The 20,723-nt window shown below is 35.6% G+C and overlaps 1 protein-coding gene and 1 long non-coding RNA gene across 2 annotated transcripts in view; one reads left to right on the top strand and one right to left on the bottom strand.

Annotated features, from left to right (window-relative positions):
* Positions 1 to 475: 475 nt before the first annotated feature.
* LOC134799382 (uncharacterized) lies at positions 476 to 18,130 on the bottom strand. The gene is made up of 3 exons (XR_010145390.1): positions 17,962 to 18,130; positions 5,534 to 5,725; positions 476 to 766 (listed from the first exon to the last, which is right to left on the bottom strand). It is a non-coding gene; the product is annotated as an uncharacterized LOC134799382 (long non-coding RNA).
* Positions 18,131 to 18,509: 379 nt separating this feature from the next.
* The window catches only part of LOC134799645 (probable Rho GTPase-activating protein CG5521), a 60,144-nt gene continuing 57,930 nt past the window's right edge, over positions 18,510 to 20,723 (top strand). Inside the window, exons 1-3 of the mRNA XM_063772084.1 lie at positions 18,510 to 18,753; positions 19,059 to 19,169; positions 19,324 to 19,341. Of these exons, the coding sequence (XP_063628154.1) occupies positions 18,648 to 18,753; positions 19,059 to 19,169; positions 19,324 to 19,341 (235 nt within the window). The 5' untranslated portion in view covers positions 18,510 to 18,647. The remainder of the gene's footprint in view (positions 18,754 to 19,058; positions 19,170 to 19,323; positions 19,342 to 20,723) is intronic.

The raw sequence follows: 20,723 nt of genomic DNA, 5'->3' as shown, positions 1-20,723 counted from the left end.
ATACAAAAAACAATTGCGTTATATTAAGTAATTACACACTATTAGGTACTTAATTGTTTTTTGTATGGAAAGCGAACCACCTTAATTGCCAACGAGAGGCGATAAATTGAAACACGATCTAAGGGAGTTCTACTTTTCGAACATGTATGTTTGGGACTGCTTCTAACTCGACCTAGCAGAGATACTATTTTCTTGCGCATGATTGCCAGAAAACTTCTAGCTTCGCAAAACATGCCAGATGCACTACATCTACGAGGTAAGCCCAACAGCATTCTGAATGCATTGTTATACTGCACTTTTAATGCATTGTAGGCTCGCTTCGTATAGTTAACCCACAGGCCGCTCGAGTAAAAGGAATGGCAATATGATCTAAAGAGCGTTGTACCTTGACATTACTGATATTATTAACATAAAAGGTTTACATTTGCTCCATGTGAAGCTGTTGGAGGAAAGAAAATTATAAAACTCATGAACATTCCTTTTCAATATTTTACTGACAGGTGAATAGGTTCTAAAAATGTAGTGCAATTTCCTTTACCTTCGTATTTTCACGGATACGTCCGAACGTCTCATATATGCTACTTGTATTTCAGTCAATACAAACAGTACTGAGGCGAGGTTGACTAAAGTAGCTTTTATATCTAACTATTCGTATCTTCTCCTGCAATTGGCGACTGACACGAAGACGTCAGACGCCCGAGGCGCGCGACGCACGTCCGGCGCCGGCGACTCAGCAGAGACTCATTCTGGCTGCTTGTATCAGCTCCTGAAATTTGAGAATAATTATATTTAGAATATTTGTTTAAAATGATTTTATCAGTGCACCATAAACTTTAATTCACTTTCATAACTTTCCTGGCTTTTTTAATATAGGCCCTACATACATAGATGGCGCTAGAAATAGGTACGTAACTTTTATGAAAACCTAAATGTTAAATGTTTTAAAATTATGCCTGCTTATATGACCTTGTATTATCGTAGTTTATATAAACTGATATGTCGTTTTTACAAACACTCCCTCAGTGGACTTGTTGTACAAAGTAGCAACAAAGGTCTTTCAAATTCTGAAAGTGTCATTACGGGATTGTCCATATGAGTATGACACCAACGAAACGGCCAAGCCGTACTGTTTGACCAAGATGTTGGCTTTATACTGTTAGAGCGTATAAAGTTAGGAATGACAGAGTAAAAGTCTTGGTACCTACTACGGGATCTGATAACTTTTTAGTGTAAGGGTGGATTTCATCACCAAAAATTTTCCCATGCAAAAAAATATTTTTTTTTAATGTTTAATTTAACACGATTCTAGCTGGGCAAAGTAATAGGGGGCTGTATATTGAGGATATTTATGGTATTTATACAATCATTTGTGGCTTATATTTGAAGTTATCGCTTTCGGAAAATAAAAACGCAAGATGGTGATGACAATCATGGTATGGTAATGACTGTTTTATAGACGGTAATGACACTGCATGTACGGTAATGACGATTTGGGAACTAATTTATATATGTATTAAAAACGTATTAAAAAAACAAAAACTTTTTTTAATTGTAAGGCTTTAGAACTTTAATAAACATTACAAATAACATGTTTTTGAACATAAAAGACTAGCTACATAAATAGTTTTTAGAAAATTATAAAAAATACATTTTGATCATATAAATAAATATATAACAAGTATTATTATTGTATAATTTTAAATAATTTATATTCCGAAATAGGCAATTTATGTATTCATTTATTTTTTTGGGTTTTTTTAATGTTAAATCATATTAACAATATTGTACTCTTATTATCAGTTTAAACCCGCATCTTCTTTTATCTACTGCATAACTTGGTATTTATATCATATTATAAAATTGCTGGCTTACCAGTGAGCTTAATTTTTATGATATACATATTACTTTTTTTTTGATAATTTGATTCACTGCATAAGTTTGTATTTTTGTTGTTTTATAAATTAACTTTAAAAATAGCTATAATGATTTAAATCCATATATATATTGTTTAATAGCTAAACATTAATATATAATTAGTGTTTTATAAGTTGCAAGACCCCTACTTGTAATGCATGTCATAAGTTACAAAATGTTAGGTATTGGGTCCGGTCACTACCCAATGGTATAATTATTAATTGCTGTAATTATATACATCAATTAATATAATATTATCAAAAAACATAAGTCCATTACGATAGTGAGCCAGTACCGTAGCCTATGGTCGCTTAAAACTTAATATATGTTGCTTGTTTAAATACTTTGTTTTAACACGACTAACATGCAATTACAGACTCTAAGTTGCACGATTTACATTATTAGATAATAAATATAAACATTTGTATGTTCTAAGTTCTAAGTGACCTAAATTTTGCCTACTTCAGTCAAAATGTTATTTAAAACTAACCATCCTCTAGTGTGAAAGAAATAGTCATATCTTCTTCTACATTTATTCTACATTTATAAGGTAGACATTATATAGTGTTAGAAGACATAGAGAACGTTTTTCAAACATACAGCTTAATTTCATAATGAATTATAGCAAAATAACTGGAAAAGTTTCTGAGAACCGTCATCACCATACACATGAAATCATCACCGGTCGTAATTTTTTCCCGGTGATGATGGGTATGGTGTTGACGATTTGAGAGTTTCTTGTTTTTATTTCTACATAGAATACGAATAATAGTAGTTAATGTCTATGCTACACAATAAACTTCATGTAGTTTGCCATTCATTTCAATAATTATTTCTAATATACCATTTGTAACTTTTTTTAAACCAAAGCATAACGGTGATGATGCTCTGTTGTGACAAACTACGTTTTACAAATTTGTTCGTAATATTTCTCACGATTCAATGATGTGACTTTATAGTGAAATCATTTTTGGCATTCTATATTAAAGTGAAAAATAGGGCAAGGACCTTTAGCGGTATTTCGTTGTTCATACACGGAGATAAGCTCACATTGACATTACCATGACGGTGTTGACGAATATTCGTGACAAAATTTTAAATATTTTTAAATGTACTTTCTCGGTGAAGGAATTATTGCATATTTTCCCATGTGTTAAACAACAACATGGAAAAGATATAAGTAAAAGAAAAATCGCAGTCGTACGATAGGTATGCTATAATTTTCACTGCAAACAATAAGGTTCAGATTTTTCCGGTAGACGGTGATGATTTTAGACACATAAAACATTTTATATAAAAAAAACTATTAAGTTATTGGAGATGGTAATTGAAGGAACATGAAGATAATAGTTCTTAAAAACATATAAAAAAGTTGCAACTCGCATAACCTACAATTTTTTTTTTATAAAGACCGAACCATAAGTTTTCGCAGGATTTTGAAATCCACCCGTAAGAGCTTTATGCAACTAGTCTTGGCAACACTTTACATTAAATGTTTTGGTGGGTTGTTCTAACCTCAAAAGTAGTATACTAGAGGTAAGTGAGGTAATCTGAAAAAAAAAAACCCGCCAAGTGCGAGTCGGGCTCGCGTTCCATATATATGTATATTACACAATTTTTAACAATCAGTGCCGGATTAAGATATTTTGATGCTTTAAGCATTTCTAGACCATGGTGCCCTTCTCCCTAGGGTCATCAAGATTACATTGATTTTTTTGGTAAATTGAGAGAAGTTCAATGCCGCATTATAGCTGAGAATGGAAATCAGTCACATCATTTTATCACGAAAATTGACAGTGCCGTAGCAGTAATGTTGCAACAGAGTACCGAATACTGCTGCAGTCGCCACCCGAATGTCACCTTTATCATATCTAAGAAAGTGATTGAAACGCGAGCGAAGCGAGCGTGAAAATTTTTCGATATAAAAACGCAATATGATAGACAGTTGTACATTTTTACTTTTAGTATGGAAATCAGTCACATCATTTTATCACGGAAGTTGACAGTACTGCAGCAGTAACGTTGCAACAGAGTAATGTTGCTGCAGTCGTCATCCGAATGTCACCTTTGTCATACCTTAGAAAGTTATTGAAAAGGCGAGCGAAGCGAGCGCGAAAATTTTTCGATATAAAAAACGCAATTTTACTTTTAGTCCGAACCAGGCCCGAATCCAGGATTTCATACAGAGAAAGGATGGGACAGTTTTCTATCAGCCTAGCTTCGCATAGGGCTCGATATTTAAGGCTCTCAGCGAGGTTGTTTTCATGCATAAAATATGCAAGAAAGTATAGAGCTTGGAATTGACCAAGTGAATTGAATTGGCGAAGTGTGAGCAAGGCAGTAGGCCCAGCTGCGAAAGAGGAAAGCTTGGATTTGGATCCACGCCCAAGTGTAATTACTTAAGGCAGAAGATTAACTTTGCCGTAAGGCAGAAGGCCTCGCATAAGACCTAACGCCGAACCGCAAAAGACTGGGTTGAAATCGAATCTATGCATGTAGTCACACCTCTTCTACTGCTACCGATTGTTTCCCAAAGAAATACGCGCCATTATTTTTGCAAACTAGCTTTTGGACAGCTAAAAAAAAATCGTGTGGTAAAAACGATGTGTCTGTCCCTAATTTTAAAATTTGTTCACCTTTTTCAACCTGGCATTTTGGTGCCCCCCCTGAACGTGGTGCCCTAAGCACGTGCTTGTTTTGCTTATTGGTTAATCCGGCACTGTTAACAATGTATTTTTTATGTGAAACGTGAGTGAAATCTAACACTTTAAACTCTCGCGTTTTGTACACATATTTAATTACACAAACGGGTCTACCGCGTTTGGTTGGCGTTTGTGGGTTTGTTGGGACGTCAGTCTTTCCATGACCACAGCTGGTGCAACTCAGCTGAAACGTCGGAATTAAAGGTAAAAAAACAATGAAATTATATCGCGGTAGACCCGTTTGTGTAATTAAATATGTGAGTGAAATATCTTTAAAAAATCCGTAGGGGTCGGATCTAAAACTGTAATTAAGTCCGACTCACGCTTGACTGTACATTTCTAATAGGTTTTCCTGACATCTATAGGTATAGACCTATTTTATATATTTTTTTCAAAATTTTAGACCTAGTAGTTTCGGAGATAAAGGGGGGGGGGATGGTCATTTTTTGCCTATTTTCTTGAATAACTTCTAAACTGTTTATTAGAAAATTATAAAAAAAATATATTTGAGATCCTTACAATAAGCTCTTTCATTTGATATGATGATGAAGTGATATGATGATATAGTTTGAAAATTTATTTTTTTCATTTACCCCCCAAAAGTGGTCCCCATGTTTAAAATTAATTTGTTTACGTTACATGTCCATATTTGGGTCACAAACTTACATATGTGTACCAAATTTCAACTTGATTGGTCCAGTAGTTCCGGAGAAAATCGGCTGTGACAGACGGACAGACAGACGCACGAGTGATCCTATAAGGGTTCCGTTTTTTCCTTTTGAGGTACGGAACCCTAAAAAGGACTATAATTATTAAAATCATTTAAATTAATTAAGGTAAATGTGTGGAAGACTGTCAGGTAAGACGACAAGCTCTTTCAATCCTTCAACTCTTGCACTTGTACATTCTCTACTTACAGAAGTTTTGTAGAGCAGAATAAGCGAGGCATCCATGTAGAGGTAGTGTAGGGACGCTCGGCAGGAAGCAGGTGGGCTGTCGATCACGTGTTGCGTTCATTCAGCCCAATTCCCTAGAGTTGGAGCTGCAGCTAGGTTACTGTCCCGGCGGCATTAAGTGCCACACCATTCTCCTCGAATCTTCTTGTTTTCCTGCAGAACAGAAGAACATCTTTAAGTTCGTTTTCTTTCAGTTTGTCTTTACCGAATGTATTATATCGCGGTGCCGCATACATGAATTACATGATAAGTTCGCCTTTGTACTAATGATGTGTGTTCTTTCATGTTTTATGTTTCTTTTTGTACAAGGACTATACCAATTTTAATAACAAAACTTCCGTGAGACACAGACATATTAAATATATTAAAAACGGGTCACTCTCGTATTTGACAATAATGCCATAAATGAGGGTAGTTTCTCGCCCCCCTTGCCGCCACCGGCGCCTGCGCCGAGTTATCGGGCGCGGAGAGCTGCGGCCCGCAGTCTGCGCCGGTCCGTCACCGTAAACGCAAGCTCCTGATGACACTCCTCGGTACGGAGTGAAACATGTCGAGCGTTTTTCGACTTAAAATACGTGAGTGACCCGTTTTTAATATATATTTTATTAATAAGGACTATACCAAACAAACTTAAGAATATCCACAAATGGCTCAAAAACAAATGAAGGGACCGGATGTGGTGTCTTCTCGGAGGACCTGAACATATACATCTCAAAACCCCTGGGTTACACTGGGAACACAATACGGTATTCCAAGCTGAATGTGTAGGAATAATAGAAGCTTGCAATGCGATAAAAAGACGAGAAGTAAAACAAGAAAATATACTAATACTGTCAGACAGTAAATCAGTACTGCAAGCACTACCCAAGTAGCATTGCAAGCTGTATATAAGCTGTATTAAAGTTTATTTGTATACTATAAGCTGTACAGTTAGGCTGTACAAAGGCTGTATAAGCGCTTATACAGCCCTTATAAGTAAAAAAAGGGCCCAAATTATACAGCCTTTGGCGTTATTAGAGCTGTAGAGTAGCTGTATAAGCAATACATAAGCTGCATAATAGCTGCATTACAGCTATATTTCGGTGTAACAGGAAACCTTAACACTACAGATAATCTCTTATAAGTACGATATAAGAATATAAGTTTTAAATGAGTTATAAGAAATAATTACAAGAGAATAATAATCATTTAAGAAACTATAAAATGTCTTAATCTTGTTCATTCATAATATAGTAATGGCGACAATAAAGTGTTAAGTATAGTGGATGGTAAAAGTAAAAGTAAATATTATACAGGACTTGGATGGCATATTACATTATTGGTAAGTGCGGATTATTATTTATTGTGAACCTGTGTATCTTTTCTGGCAAAATATTTACGCGCCTGCAAAATAACAAAGAGAACCCATAAGGAAAATATCAAAAATCGGTAAAGTTACTGTTTGTTTTTAAGGTTAGAGTATCAAAAATATTTATAAATATTAATTCTAAGGCTAAACAATTTATTTTAGCTGGTAATCATAACACGGCGTTAGTCTGCTAAATATTTGCAAGTATTTCTTTAATTATATTTACAAATACGTTTTTTGTTTTATTGTAAAATGGCGACAATTTTTAAACAGCCTACAGGATAGTTGGAGAGCATTATAATCTTAGTAGCTGTGCTGTGTAATAAATGGAGTGTCTTTTACAGCTTTTGTAATTAAAACAGCTTTATAATAGAATATTTGTATTCGTTTGGCTGTATTTCGGTTCTCCGTACATAAGTTATAATTCTCTTTAGAAATCCGTATAACAAATAAAAAACCTGTACTGTCATATATTCCTTTAGTTTTATAATACACTTATTTTCAGAAATCATTACACTACTATACTTATACGAGTGTAAAATTACGCCAAAAGATTGTTATAAGCGACTCTATCAGTAATACAGAAAAAGCTGTACTATAGCTGCCATTTATTCATTTGGTTTTATAATACCCTTACAGACAGAAGTTATACAACTACTATTCTTATAGGAGAGTAAGATTACGCCATAAGAAATAGCTTTAAAACGGGGTTGACAGATACATTTGTACAGCTACAAGTGCCAAGTGATACTACAATACAGCCTGTATACAGCTTTTACGATAAAATTAGCTTGTAGTGTTTCACAACACTTAATGTTTTAAAACGGAGTTGACAGATATTTTTGTACAGCTAAAAGTGCCAAGTGTTACTACAATACAGCCTGTATACAGCTTTTACGATAGAATTAGCTTGTAGTCTCTCAAAACACTTTTAGTTTTATAGTAGATTTTTTATATTCTGATAAAGCACCCCATGCTTCCGCAGAAACCTTTATAATGATTTTATACAGCTTGAGCTGTATAATGTCTGTAAAGTACCTTTTATACAGCTTAAATCTTTTCTGACACTCTTATACGTCCCTTAAATCACTCTAAGTTCTCAATTGGCTGCTATATTGATGTTGCCGACACTTCCATGCTACTTGGGTAGGTAGCTACAAACTTACATCGGAACTCATACTTGAATGTCATCGAGGCCTCACTGAAGTGAGCAAAGAAGGCAACAAAGTAACAGTATAATGGATAAAGGGGCATAGTGGATCAAGAGGAAACGATGCAGCGGATGAACTGGCCAGGAAAGGTTCAGAAACCAGCTAGACCAACATCACAAACAGCTTCACAATAAGTACTGGACTAAAATGAACACCTGTAGGCAGACCAAAGAACAAAACTACAAGCTTACACCAAAATATTACTAAAAACACCCAGACACCAACTACGCAAAATAGTAGGATTAATCACAGGACATAACAGACTAATCCAGCGGTCGGCAACCTTTTAGCAGCCAAGGACCAAATAGTAGTTACCGAAGTTGATGCGGGCCGCACTTTGTTAATATTTATGACTTTTACTCCAGTAAAGATACGCTTACGTTAAACATTAATTAGTAATAGGCAATTTTGTTTTTATTCCTGTTCTTTAGATCATTTTAAGATACTTTATTTTCGAATCCAAAAAACTTTCTGTCCGGAAGTAGGTAAAAAAAAATAGTTAAAAAAAAGAGCCGTTCTTGTTTGTTAAAAATAGTAATAGTATTTTTAGTTCGTAAACGTGACGAAAATAATATTTATAATGAGTCGACAATGGAATCAGTCAAAATATTAACACGGAAAATAACTAATTCAATAAATGGCGGGGCCTCACGGATATACGTCGTAACTTGATATAAAAAAAAAGTAATAATTAGGTCTTTGATTGAATTACCATAAAACTACCTCATTAAGCTATTTATCCGAGAATCCGACATCAATATGATTTGTATCACTTGTATATATATTTACGCCTTAAACATGCTAGAAAAAATGGTTATAGATATAATTTCTTGCAGACTTTGTTCTGATAACGTTCAAAGTGATATTCAATACATAATCACACAAAAATATGGTCAATGTAATAAATATGTGCATTTTATCAAATTCGCTAAATGAAACTACCAAATTTGAACTCTTTGCGCTAATGCTAAGGATTACATTTCCTTGCGGCGCGCGGGGACAGTTTCAATGCGGGCGGTGGCGGGAGTTCGTGCCAAGGACGCGTGGATAGTATGTAGGTAAGTATGTACTTACCTACAAGTTGCTACAAGTGACAGGCCAATTCGAACGTGCGTGGGTGTCTCGCTCGCACCAAATATTTGTGCGGCCAAGTCTGAGCAAAATGAACGCGCGCGTGAATGATAGCTGATTAAAAATAACTGATATCATTTCCAATATTATTATATTGATGTTCAAATTATATTCGTAATTATATACGTCAATTATGACCCACTACAAAAATAAAAATTGCGCATGACTATCTATCGTTCTTATTTAATTTCAGAATGGCATAGTGTGGAGTGGCATTATAAAAGGAATACTTATTATCGTAGTCATTTGACAGTTCTGGTGACACTTTCACATTCTGTCACAGCGAAGTGTGTAGGCCCACTCTTTAATTTGATATTAACGTCTATCCAACAACTTTGTCAGTAGAAAAAGGCGCGAAATTCAAATTTTCTATGAGACAATAACCCTTCGCGCCTAAGCGTCTGTAGACTTTTTTTTTCAACAAACGTATTATATTGACTATTTCGTGCTCTTTCAATTCATAGTTTACGTTCCATAATAAGTATAACATAGTAAGTTCCATAATAAGTATAACATAGTATAATAAGAGTCGACGTGAAATATATGTTTACACTTTTGCACCTTACTCCTTTGCAATAAGGCGAAAAGTACGGCTTTAAAATGACAGCGTTTTACACAAAAATAAAACGCTTATTAAATAACTTACCATATTCGGAACCTAAGAATAAATAATATTGAGAGTGGCAACACTGTCGTAGGGGGCTATTCATAAATTTAAGTCATTTCAAATTTGGTGGGGGGGGGGGGGGTCTGGACATCGGATGATGGTAGCATGACGCAGGTGGAAACGGTGTCATTCGAAGCATGATTTTTTGATGATTTTATGGGGAGGGGGGGGCGACAAAAATCGTCAAAAATAGATGACGTCATGTATGGACAGCCCCTAGGTCGTATTGTCTTTTTCTAGCATATACCTCCCTCTCTACCCCACACTCCTACCACACAGGCAGGTTGCTTTGTCAAACATCAAACATCAACATTTATTCAGCAAATAGGCCACAAGGGCACTTTTACACGTCATCATTGAATTTACATACATGCAAAAATAATAACATCAACAATTTTATAAAATAAAACTAAGAATTCAATCTAACGTATTACAATTACTAAGAGATGTATATGGTCTCTTAATGTCGAATTACATAAAAAATACAGATACAAAATACAAAAAAAAAACTATAATATTTAGAGGTGTAAATGTCTCTAGGTGTCAGAACTATAAGATTATATAGTTTATCAAGTTATCCTTAGAGATGTATAGGGTCTCCAAGAGTCAATATCCTGTATAATTAATACATTCATTAAGAGAAAAGAAACATACGAGAGCAGAATGAGGCGTCTCACTGTAATTAATTAATAAAAATAAAGTTACTAAGTATAATAGCTTGTGTTAGCTTAAACAGACCAGTCTCCACAAACAGCACCCGTTCACGAGTATGACGCGTATCTCAGCCATCGCCTCCCTCAACCTTCAGTCAGTTATACAAGACAAATTTTCAAGTCATTGTCTCAGTATTATACATATTTGCACCATGCAGGATTAAAAATTTAGGTTCCGAATAGAGATGCACCGGATATTCGGTTACTATCCGGTATCCTATCTCGCCCTTATTTTAATATCCGAACGGATACCGGATACTAAAATAAGGGTACTAAATAACTATGCTTGATATCGGAATATAATCGTACTCGATTATTATTTTAAAACAATTTAAACGTTCCATTCACTAGCTCGCGCACTAATTTCGTACCTAGTGATAGACCTATATACCGCGCGAAAGTTCATTACGAAACAGGCCAAAACTTCCACAATGCGCACCTAAAAAACCTGAATATTTCCGCCGGCCGAATATTCGGCGGCTGAATACTGAATATTCGGCCTATGGTCAGGCCGTACCTCCCGTATCCTGTATGCGGCCAAACAACTATCCGTTGCATCTGTAGTTCCGAATATGATAAGTTATTTAATTAGCGTTTTATTTTTGAGTAAATGCTGTCATTAAACAGCTGTACCGATATTCGGAACCTAAGAATAATATTGAAACATGTTTGTTATCGCCTGGTGGTGGGAAGACGCCAGACCAATGTGATTATACATATCCTATGATATACTTATTATGTGTATGTAATATAATTATATTATGAGTGTTTAATTAATAATGTAGTACGTACACACTTTATTGTAACACCTGTGAGGAGAGAGATATTTAATAAAGTATACAATTTGATAGGTACATTTTGTAAAATTAACATTTATTGTATTTATTTATTAATTCAAATAACAAATTGCACCTTACAGCTAATGCCAAAGCAGCACAATTTGGAACACATTAACAACATAAAGCATTTTTAACATTATTTATAACAATACAATATACAGCTAAGAGTGCTAAGACACATGTATTCATTATGGTATGCTACTCTTAGGCATCTCTCTTTCTAATATCCTCTTGCACTTTCACATCACTATTCCGGATCGTTTTTATTTGCTACATAATTTAACGGACAACTATAGTACATTGTAGGAGAGGACGGAAAACCGCTAAAAGATGGACGAGTGAGTTTGAGGGCCGACACGTTGGTGGAGGCCCTCGAATAATACGACTCCATCTTTAGCGTTTCCGGCCGAGGCATTACATAGTGCTTTTCACGACTACTGCGAGGAAATAAGGAAACATTTGAATAACTATAAGTACTAGCCCGCGATTTCTCTGGTAGCAAATTACTAGCCACTGCCTGTGCTGTCTCTTGAATTTCGGTAGGCGTCAGCGTAAGAATATCATTTTCTTCACTAGAAGAACTCATTTTTATAGCGAGCGTAGATACGTGTTTCTTATATTTTATAGTACTATCCAATTCAGTGAGAATTTTCCGATCCCGCCTTTTTTCTTTTTTATCACATTTAAGAGGCGTTTTTATGTTGTTTGCTTCAAACGGACTCTAAACTTAGAAGCGTTTTTGCTAAAAAAACCACAAACAGCTACAAAAGTAAAAAACGCCTTAAGCGTGAATCGAATGAACTGACTGAATGAATGAATAGTTTGACATTTCGTTTTTTTTTTAAACAAGAAATTGGTCCTATGAATAACCTAAATTTATTTTTGAAGGAAAAAGTTGCGCCAAAAAAGACCTTTTATTGATTTTTATGTTTTAAATTATACTCATTGCTATAGCGAACTGTCACCAATGACAGATGATGATAATAATGAAACATTGTAGTAGTGGTGGTTCAGGTGCTACAGCTATTGCCTACTTTCCAGCTTGGTTTTAGACCATCTATTGCCACATTTCCGAACAGTGGCGTGAAAAATTTAATTATTTATTTCACACCAGCTCGGAAAGGCTTACTTTGCACTTCAAAAACTGAGAGCAAAGTTTCATTTTATTCACAAGTGAGGCAAAGGAATCAAATGCAAATTTTGAGTTGTTTTCTTATGTTTGCTGGTAGAATTGACTTTTAAATCATAAATATTTAATAAAATTCATTTGTATTTGATTTTGTATGATATTTTTACATTTAATATTTGCTTCGGGTTGGTGTGGTGAAACATTTTGTGTTTCACTTGGGGCAAATTTTGTTTAACCCTCGTGCTTTGAAACCCTCGCAACGCTCAAGATTCCATGTTTCGAATGTTTTACTTGCTCAAGTATCAATATTAGCACGAGCGGTTAAACAACAACTTTGCCCCCTTGTAAAATAAATAACTATTTCAATATAGTCAGCTAAACTGAGGTACAAATTCAAAAACTCACCAGCAGTTTAGCTTCACGACCTTCCAGATGGAAAAACAGCATGCCAATGACTTTAAAATTTGCCTTGTATAACTGACAAAGCAACCTGCCTGTGTGGTGGGAGTGTAGGAGCGAGGGACGTATATGCTAGAAAAGGGCAATACGACCTACGATAGTGTTGCCACTCTCAATTAGAAATGCAATGGATAGTTGTTTGGTCGGATACCGGATATTCGGCCCGACCGTCGGCCGGCGGAACAATAAAAAAAATAAAAAATCATTTATTTCAGACCTTGGTTCATACACTTACACCAAAAAACTAATTAACTACAAACTAAATTTAACAATACCTACATTTCGGTTTTTAGGTGCGCATTGTGCAGGTTTTAACCTGTTTCGTGGTGAACATTGGCGCGGACTCATTTCTATGTTCGAAATGAGTAGGTACCTACGCGTGCAAGTGAGTGGATGTTTAAATTGTTTTGAAATAATAAACGAGTAATGTACAATATGACCGTGACTGTTTCTTAAATCCAATTTGTTTACTCTGAAATCAAGCAAAGTTACTATCCGGTATCCGGCCGGGTATATTATTCTGAGGTTCCAAATATCGGTACAGTTGTTTAATTGTTGCTTAATTTGGAGACTGACCCCAATTTCATTTCTGATCAAATCGGTCGATTTGATCATCCCGTCTGGACTTCACTTAACAGCCGTAACACATTACCGCGCCGTTCAGGGTCACGGTGCGCCAAACCATAGCCTGATGTCATGTAGGTATGTATAATGTACTTAGTCCAAAATTATGTTATTTACTAATTATGTTATTTATATGCATTAAACGTTAAATCTGAACCAATTCGATTACTATTCTATAGTGAAACACATTCAGCTTGACTAGAAAAAGCGCGGCAAATTTAAAACATGTATAAGTAAAAAGCATCTGAGGTTTCAATAGCGCTCAGAGACCTGACTTTTATCTCGATATCGTAATTTTCTAGCGACAAATCCATTATCTATACAAAACTGTCGCAAAAATGTTATCGCTTGTATATCGTGGTACAGGATAGGATGGAGCCATATACTTTACTACTTGCTTGCAAGTATCGTAATTAAACAGTGCTAAGTAGTTAAATACGCGCAATGTATTTTTATGTCATAAATAATGTATTTATTTAATGTTAATTTAGTATTAATTATAGTATGTATATTGTTTTATCCACAAATATGAATTATTGTAGTTAATTTACCAATAAAACATAATTTATACGGCCACAAATAAAATATTAAATGCTTCTAAAGTCTGTTTGGTTATTTCTACATGGAAACGAAGTCATTTCAAATTATAAAAACATTAACTGAACACCTTATTGCCGCCTGCAGTCACCGCTCGCCGCTCAGCTATCCGCTGTCGTTAATACCACGGCCTTACGTTTTATGACACTGAGTCACGTCAGGGGAGCGACACGGTTCGGTGCGCTTGCGTTCAGTCGAGTTTTGGAATATTACTGCAAATTTTTGTTGTTTGTTAATTTGTTGGTTATTGTTGTTTGTTAATTTGTTGGTTGTGGTGTCGACTTTTATTGCCCTAGTCGCCAAATGATGTTACTAGTGAAATTTTAACCGACACCACACGGTAAAAATAAGTTTAACTATAATTACTTAATTAAAAATCGAATAATAACGGTATTTCTAATACATAACTTATATTTTTTGCTATTCAATTAAAGAGTACTAACAAAATCCTAACTCAATTAATTAGTGCAAATATTTTAAGGTTTGCGATTCCTGCTCGGCCTTGCGTCGCAAGGTGCCCGGTACCACTGTATTGCAGCAATAACTAGAAATGCTTACTTTGGGGAACATTAGCAACTGTCGTTTTTGATAATTACATTTTAGTGGTGAGGGGTGGTACTTAAATAACCGCTATTGAAATTCTAAATGGTTTAAACTTATAGGCGCGAAGATTTGATTTCCCTAAGAAAATTTTAATTTCGCGTCTTTTTCTGCTATCAAATTGGGTGTGTGTCAGTATAATAGCCCTATATAATTGGCCTATTATTGTATTAAATTTAACGCGCACGCAAAGACGGAAAGCCTGCAATTACGTAAAATTTACTTTCTTATTTACAGCACTCTTGCCCAGATTAAAGCTGATAATTAGTTCGAATCTAGTCTCCCATATTTTTTACGTTCACTGGTACATATGTTTTGACCGAGTAAATAGTAAATATACTAAATACTTTTTTAAATATTCGCGCTCGGGGCGATGGAAGTTTCATCGTTCCGTCGCCCCGCTCCATGCAACGACCAATCGCGTTAGCTCGCTGGCTCGTGCGCGGCAACTTTAAAGCAACGATAACGTTTTTGATGGTTTTTTGTGTTACGAATCATATTTCAAGCCGATTTTTACAGTATTCGATGAAGGAGAACTCATAATAAAAATCCCATATGATATTGATCTATTACCATTTTTAACCAGGCAATTAATGCACAACCCCATAAAACCTCCCATACGGTATTATTTAGTGTACGATTAAATTGCAACGCTTGTACTTATTGTAATTTGGAAATAATGAGAGAAAAAATAGCCTATTACCATTTTTGAGGACGGAAATATACTGAATTTAATAATAACCGTAGGTTACTTACTTTAAATGTAGGATACAGAATTATTTTTTGTGTGATTCATGCTTAATGTCATAAAGCAAATATTTCTCTATGAGTATAAATTTAAAAAATGTTATTAATATTTTTTACAAACTTTCTGTGATTTTTTATATTTTTAAATTTTTTTTTAAATACCTAAATGTAATATATTTATTTGGATTATGTGTCGACGTAATCACTAGATTTATTATCTGTCCCATACACCGAAAATTTCAGCTATTACTAATTATTTCCATTCCGCCATACTAGCCGAGCGTACCTTTCTTGGCCTATTTATCAGACATTGTCGTTTGTCAATACTACATACAAAATAGCCTAGGAGACTCGCGGGGTGCAAGTGAGAGGTTTGCGGGCCGCTAGTGAAAGGCTCGCGGGCCGCAAGTGAAAGGTTCGCGGGCCGCTTGTTGCCGACCGCTGCACTAATCAAACACCTACATAATATGGGTAAAACAGACAGCCCCATGTGCAGAGTGTGCATGGAAGAAGAAGAAACAGTAAAGCATATTCTCCTACACTGTAGGTAGAAGGTAGAAGTATACAGGAACCAATACCTAGGGACTCCGTGCACATTGAAGGAGGCAGTTAGCAACCTGAAGACACTGCTAGGTGTCATGGAGGAGCTGGGGTGGCTATAGTTCGTTTTTTTTTGCATTAGAAAGAACTTGGAAGAAGGTAAGCAATCTTGACATGTCTTTTAGTTGAAAAATGCTTTTTAAAAATCAATAACTATTACTTATAAGAATAAGAATAAGAATAATTTATTTCTAAAAACTGTTACAAACATAGTTACCAGGGACCCCCGCACTAGGTTACACCTGTATCGCGGGGAACCAATTACACTTGTATAACAGAGTTTCGTTATCGTGTGCAGGTCATACTATTAATATAATATCACATAATAACATTAAAACTTACATTTAATACTTAAAACTAAAAATGAACAATTAACATAGTCTAAGGTAAAAATTACAGTGAAGTGACACTTTGCAAAATAGCTTCTGTCTCTGTGTAACTCAGTGATTGAAGTAGCTTATAGGTAGTGTTTTTGGCCTCATTTGCATTTTTTAAATCACAGTGCTTGAGAATGGCGTTGTAAGTTGCTGCCTTTATGTAGTCCCCGAAACGTTTAGCAAATGCAGATGATACTTTAGGTACCGGTAGATTAAATATGCGCTTTTTAAGGAGCGAATTGTAACAAGTCAAGTGTTTAGATGATATATGGGTGATCACAACTATTTTATGCAGAAACAGTTGACGAACGGTAAGAAAGCAGAAGAATATAAATGAACATATTAGATTCATAATTGTTACATATTTGCCGTAACTTATTTTTAGACTGTGTTTTTCAATTAAAAGACACATCAAGATTGTTTACCTTATATTTTCTAATGCTAAAAAATAACGAACTATAGAGTAGTGCTACCTCGTTTTCACGCAAAATAGGCCAATGGTTGTCGACTTGCGGAAAATGCCCAGTATAACTAACTAACTAAGGGGATCCACCAACATAGGTATGTATCCTTTTGTAGTTTTGCTGAACCTATAAACACAATTTTTTTGCTCTCAAGTAGTAGTTTTTGATGGTGTTTGATCCATTGATCAGTGACCCAGTCTCAGTTTTTCTGATAAACAGCTGTCTTAATGGACTCACCGATATGTTTTGCAGAAACCTGCACCTTGTAGCATACACCTTGTTTTCTCAGTCAATCTCAATATAAATAAATATATTTAGACATTTTTACACAAATTGACTAAGTCCCACAGTAAGCTCAAGAAGGCTTGTGTTGTGGGCACCCAGACAACAATATAATTATTCAATATACACATATCTGTCTCATCAAACAAATAAATTCCCTAACCAGGATTTGAACCATCAGCTTCACAGGCAGGGTCACTAGGCTAGGCACCCACTAGGCCAGACCAGTTGTCAAATATAACCAAGATATTCTTTTGAACAAACTGCCATGTCACTGCTGGTTTCAATCTGTGCCCTTCATAATCTACGTACTTACTGCTGTCTGTCTCTCATGCAGTCTAAAAAAATTAAGTGTGGGGTACAAACTTTGTGTCGCTCGAAAGTCGAAACCCTCTTGCCTTATCTCCTGATCCACCTTTCAGTATTGGTCATCACTCAAGTAATTTTCCAAATTTCTGGGAATACTTCTAGCTCGAGACAGAGGTTAAATATGTGCCATAGCGGCTCCGCCAGCACCATGCTGTACAGTCCATACGCACGAGGGAATACCATGCGGACACGAAGATTTTTTTAGCTTAAGTTGTTGAATTGCGGCACTTACCTCCAACTTCGGCTTCTCCATTAATTAATATTTTTTCAGTACCTCGTACCTCTACTGAGTCTACTGTTTCTTTTATTAGAATTCATTTATTGTATTTGTAAACCAACAAGTGTCAATACTGTCAATGTCACTGAAAGATGGCACTAGAAAAAACCGATTATTTTTAAATTGTCAAGAGTTAATGTCAGAACGTCCCTACTAATTTTGACAGCTCCCTTAAAAAAAAGAATGTCTCTGGTTTTTGGCTTCCAATTATTGGGTCGTACATTATTGGGTCGGGCTTTCTCGACCTGTACCAATAATGCGCAGCCCAATAATTGAAAGCCAAGGGACTCAAATTAGTGGACGCGAATTATGGGGTCGTACATTATTGCCCTGTGAAAAGAATGGCTTCGTATTATCGCCCCGGACCAATCTTGCGCGGACCGAGAATGCTCAACCCAGGAATGTACAGCCCAATAATACGCGTCCACCATGGACGCCAATTATTGGGCTGTACATTCTTGGGTTGAGCATTATTTGGTTGTACATTAGTGGCTCCCTGTTTACGTCAACTTGCTTGAGATTTCGTTTCTCTTATGTCAAAATGGGAGTGAAAACTCTCAGGAAAACAATGTGAAAAACCAAATTTCTCATTATCAGGATGAAGAAAATATTCGTTATGATCGTGTAATACATACACCGACATGTTTACCAAGAAATCTCACCAAGATGTTAAGAAATCAACAGTCAAAATACAGGATTCTAAAAAGGACTCTGCAACCCGATTGAAACACTTAAAAATTGTTTTAGGTGAGGTTTTCGCGTGTTAATCGAGTGTGGTTAGGTTGAACGTGTTGTTATTAGGGTCTAAGAGTGGCTAGAATATCTCTATTGGTGATTGACGCTACATTCCGTTGAACATGCTAATTAGTGGGAAATAACTGTAATTGGTGCGCCTCGGCTTACTTATGTTTGCTGTACAAATAAACTCTCTTTTCCTAATGATTTTATGTCATATCACAGTTTACTATGAGCTATATACCCATAAGTGTTACAAGTGCAATTTGAGTGATATTTAGAGCAAGTGTGTGAGTGATGATCTTCTTCTATTTCAGAGCACATCGACGCGGATGAAGCCAAAACATACTTTGAGGCCAACTTCAGCCATGTGTATTTTATATTGTATGACAACTTCATCCAAGCAGAAAATAACCTTCGCCAAAGAGGTAACATCACAATTTACATATAACTAACTGCAATATTATGTATATTAAAATACTAGTTTTTAATTTAATGAGTATATTTTCCTTGTTGTCTATGGTGGACTTGATTATTAATAATATATGTACTTATTATTGTTTTTCTTTTTGTACCATACAGAACTTCCGTTCCATCTTGGTGAGTTTTGGGTGGCACTGTATCATACACATATCCATTGTATCTCATCATTGAAACATTTTTTTTTTATTTGGAACCCTTTGCAGGCTTTACAGCACTAAAAAGCATTATATAAAGCTACTGAAGCCTTATCTATTAACTAAATATCGTATCATTGCATTAGAACTATCAGATAACATAGAAATCAATCTGCTATAGCTAATGCATTGTGATATATTTACAACTTTGTTTTCACATCTCATACAGCTTAGGTTGCCAGTATTTAGTTGTTTAAGCACCACTTGCACCATCCCATTAACCCAGTGTCAAATTGTATTGGTGACCTTGGTAGCTCCAAGTTTAACCGGTTAACCCGGGATAGTGGGATGGTGTAAGAGGCGCTAAGTGGAGTTTGGAGTTTAACACTAGAAAATGGTAGTATGCTAGAACTCACTAATTATGAACAATTTTAAAGGTTTGCATGATTCCGGCACTGAGTGAAGTAAATGGGCTTTTACAAATAAAGTATTGCTGACTCAAGCGAGAACGAATAAGCAGTCATTTAACATTAGCTTATTAGTTCTTGCTTGGGTGATATTGCAAGATGTGGGGGTACTAAATCTGCTGTCCGTAACCTAAAGTAAGGCAGCTAAAGTCTACTTTGCAAGACTTGAGCTGCTTAAGGATGGCAGAAATGTTGGGATATTAAATTAACATATAACAGTCACCTGTAATAATATCTTTCGCTACCTACTATAATTTTGTGCGCATATAACTAGCGATGTTATTTGTAGAAGTATAAGAGTGTCATATACCTACATATTTTCCTGCTGCACTGTGCCAGATATTAATTCTGGTGACTGTACAGCAAAAAGTATCCAACCATCCAGACAAACATATTATTAAGTACCTGAAACCAAAACGACTATGGTCTTTAAAACTATTTTAAATAATAACTCCATTATTTGTCATGTTTTTAAGCAAAAGGGTACAGCTCAGCAAAAGAGCTCAGCAATAGAAGTTGCTAAACAGGTGAGGTGTATAAAATAGAGATGCAGCGGATAGTTGTTTGGCCGGATACCGGATATTCGGCGTGACCATCAGCCGAATATCCGGTATCCGGCCGCCGGATATTCGGCCAGCGGAACTATACCTACATTTCGGTTTTTCAGGTGCGCATTCTGCAGATTTGACCTGTTTCCTAGTGAGCGTTCGCGCGGACTCATATCTAGGTTCGAAATGAGTGCGCGTGCAAGTCAATGGAATTATTAACTTGTTTTAAAATAATAAACAAGTACGATTATGACCGTGTCTGTTTCTTAAATCCAATTTGCTTACTCCGAAATCAAGCAATGTTACTATCCGGTATCCGGCCGGATAGTAGGTGACTATCCGGTATCCGG

The sequence above is a fragment of the Cydia splendana genome, chromosome 18, assembly GCF_910591565.1.
Source record: "Cydia splendana chromosome 18, ilCydSple1.2, whole genome shotgun sequence".
Lineage (NCBI taxonomy): Eukaryota > Metazoa > Arthropoda > Insecta > Lepidoptera > Tortricidae > Cydia > Cydia splendana.
Note: the sequence above shows the minus strand (reverse complement) of the source record. Positions and strands in the feature narration are given on the sequence as shown.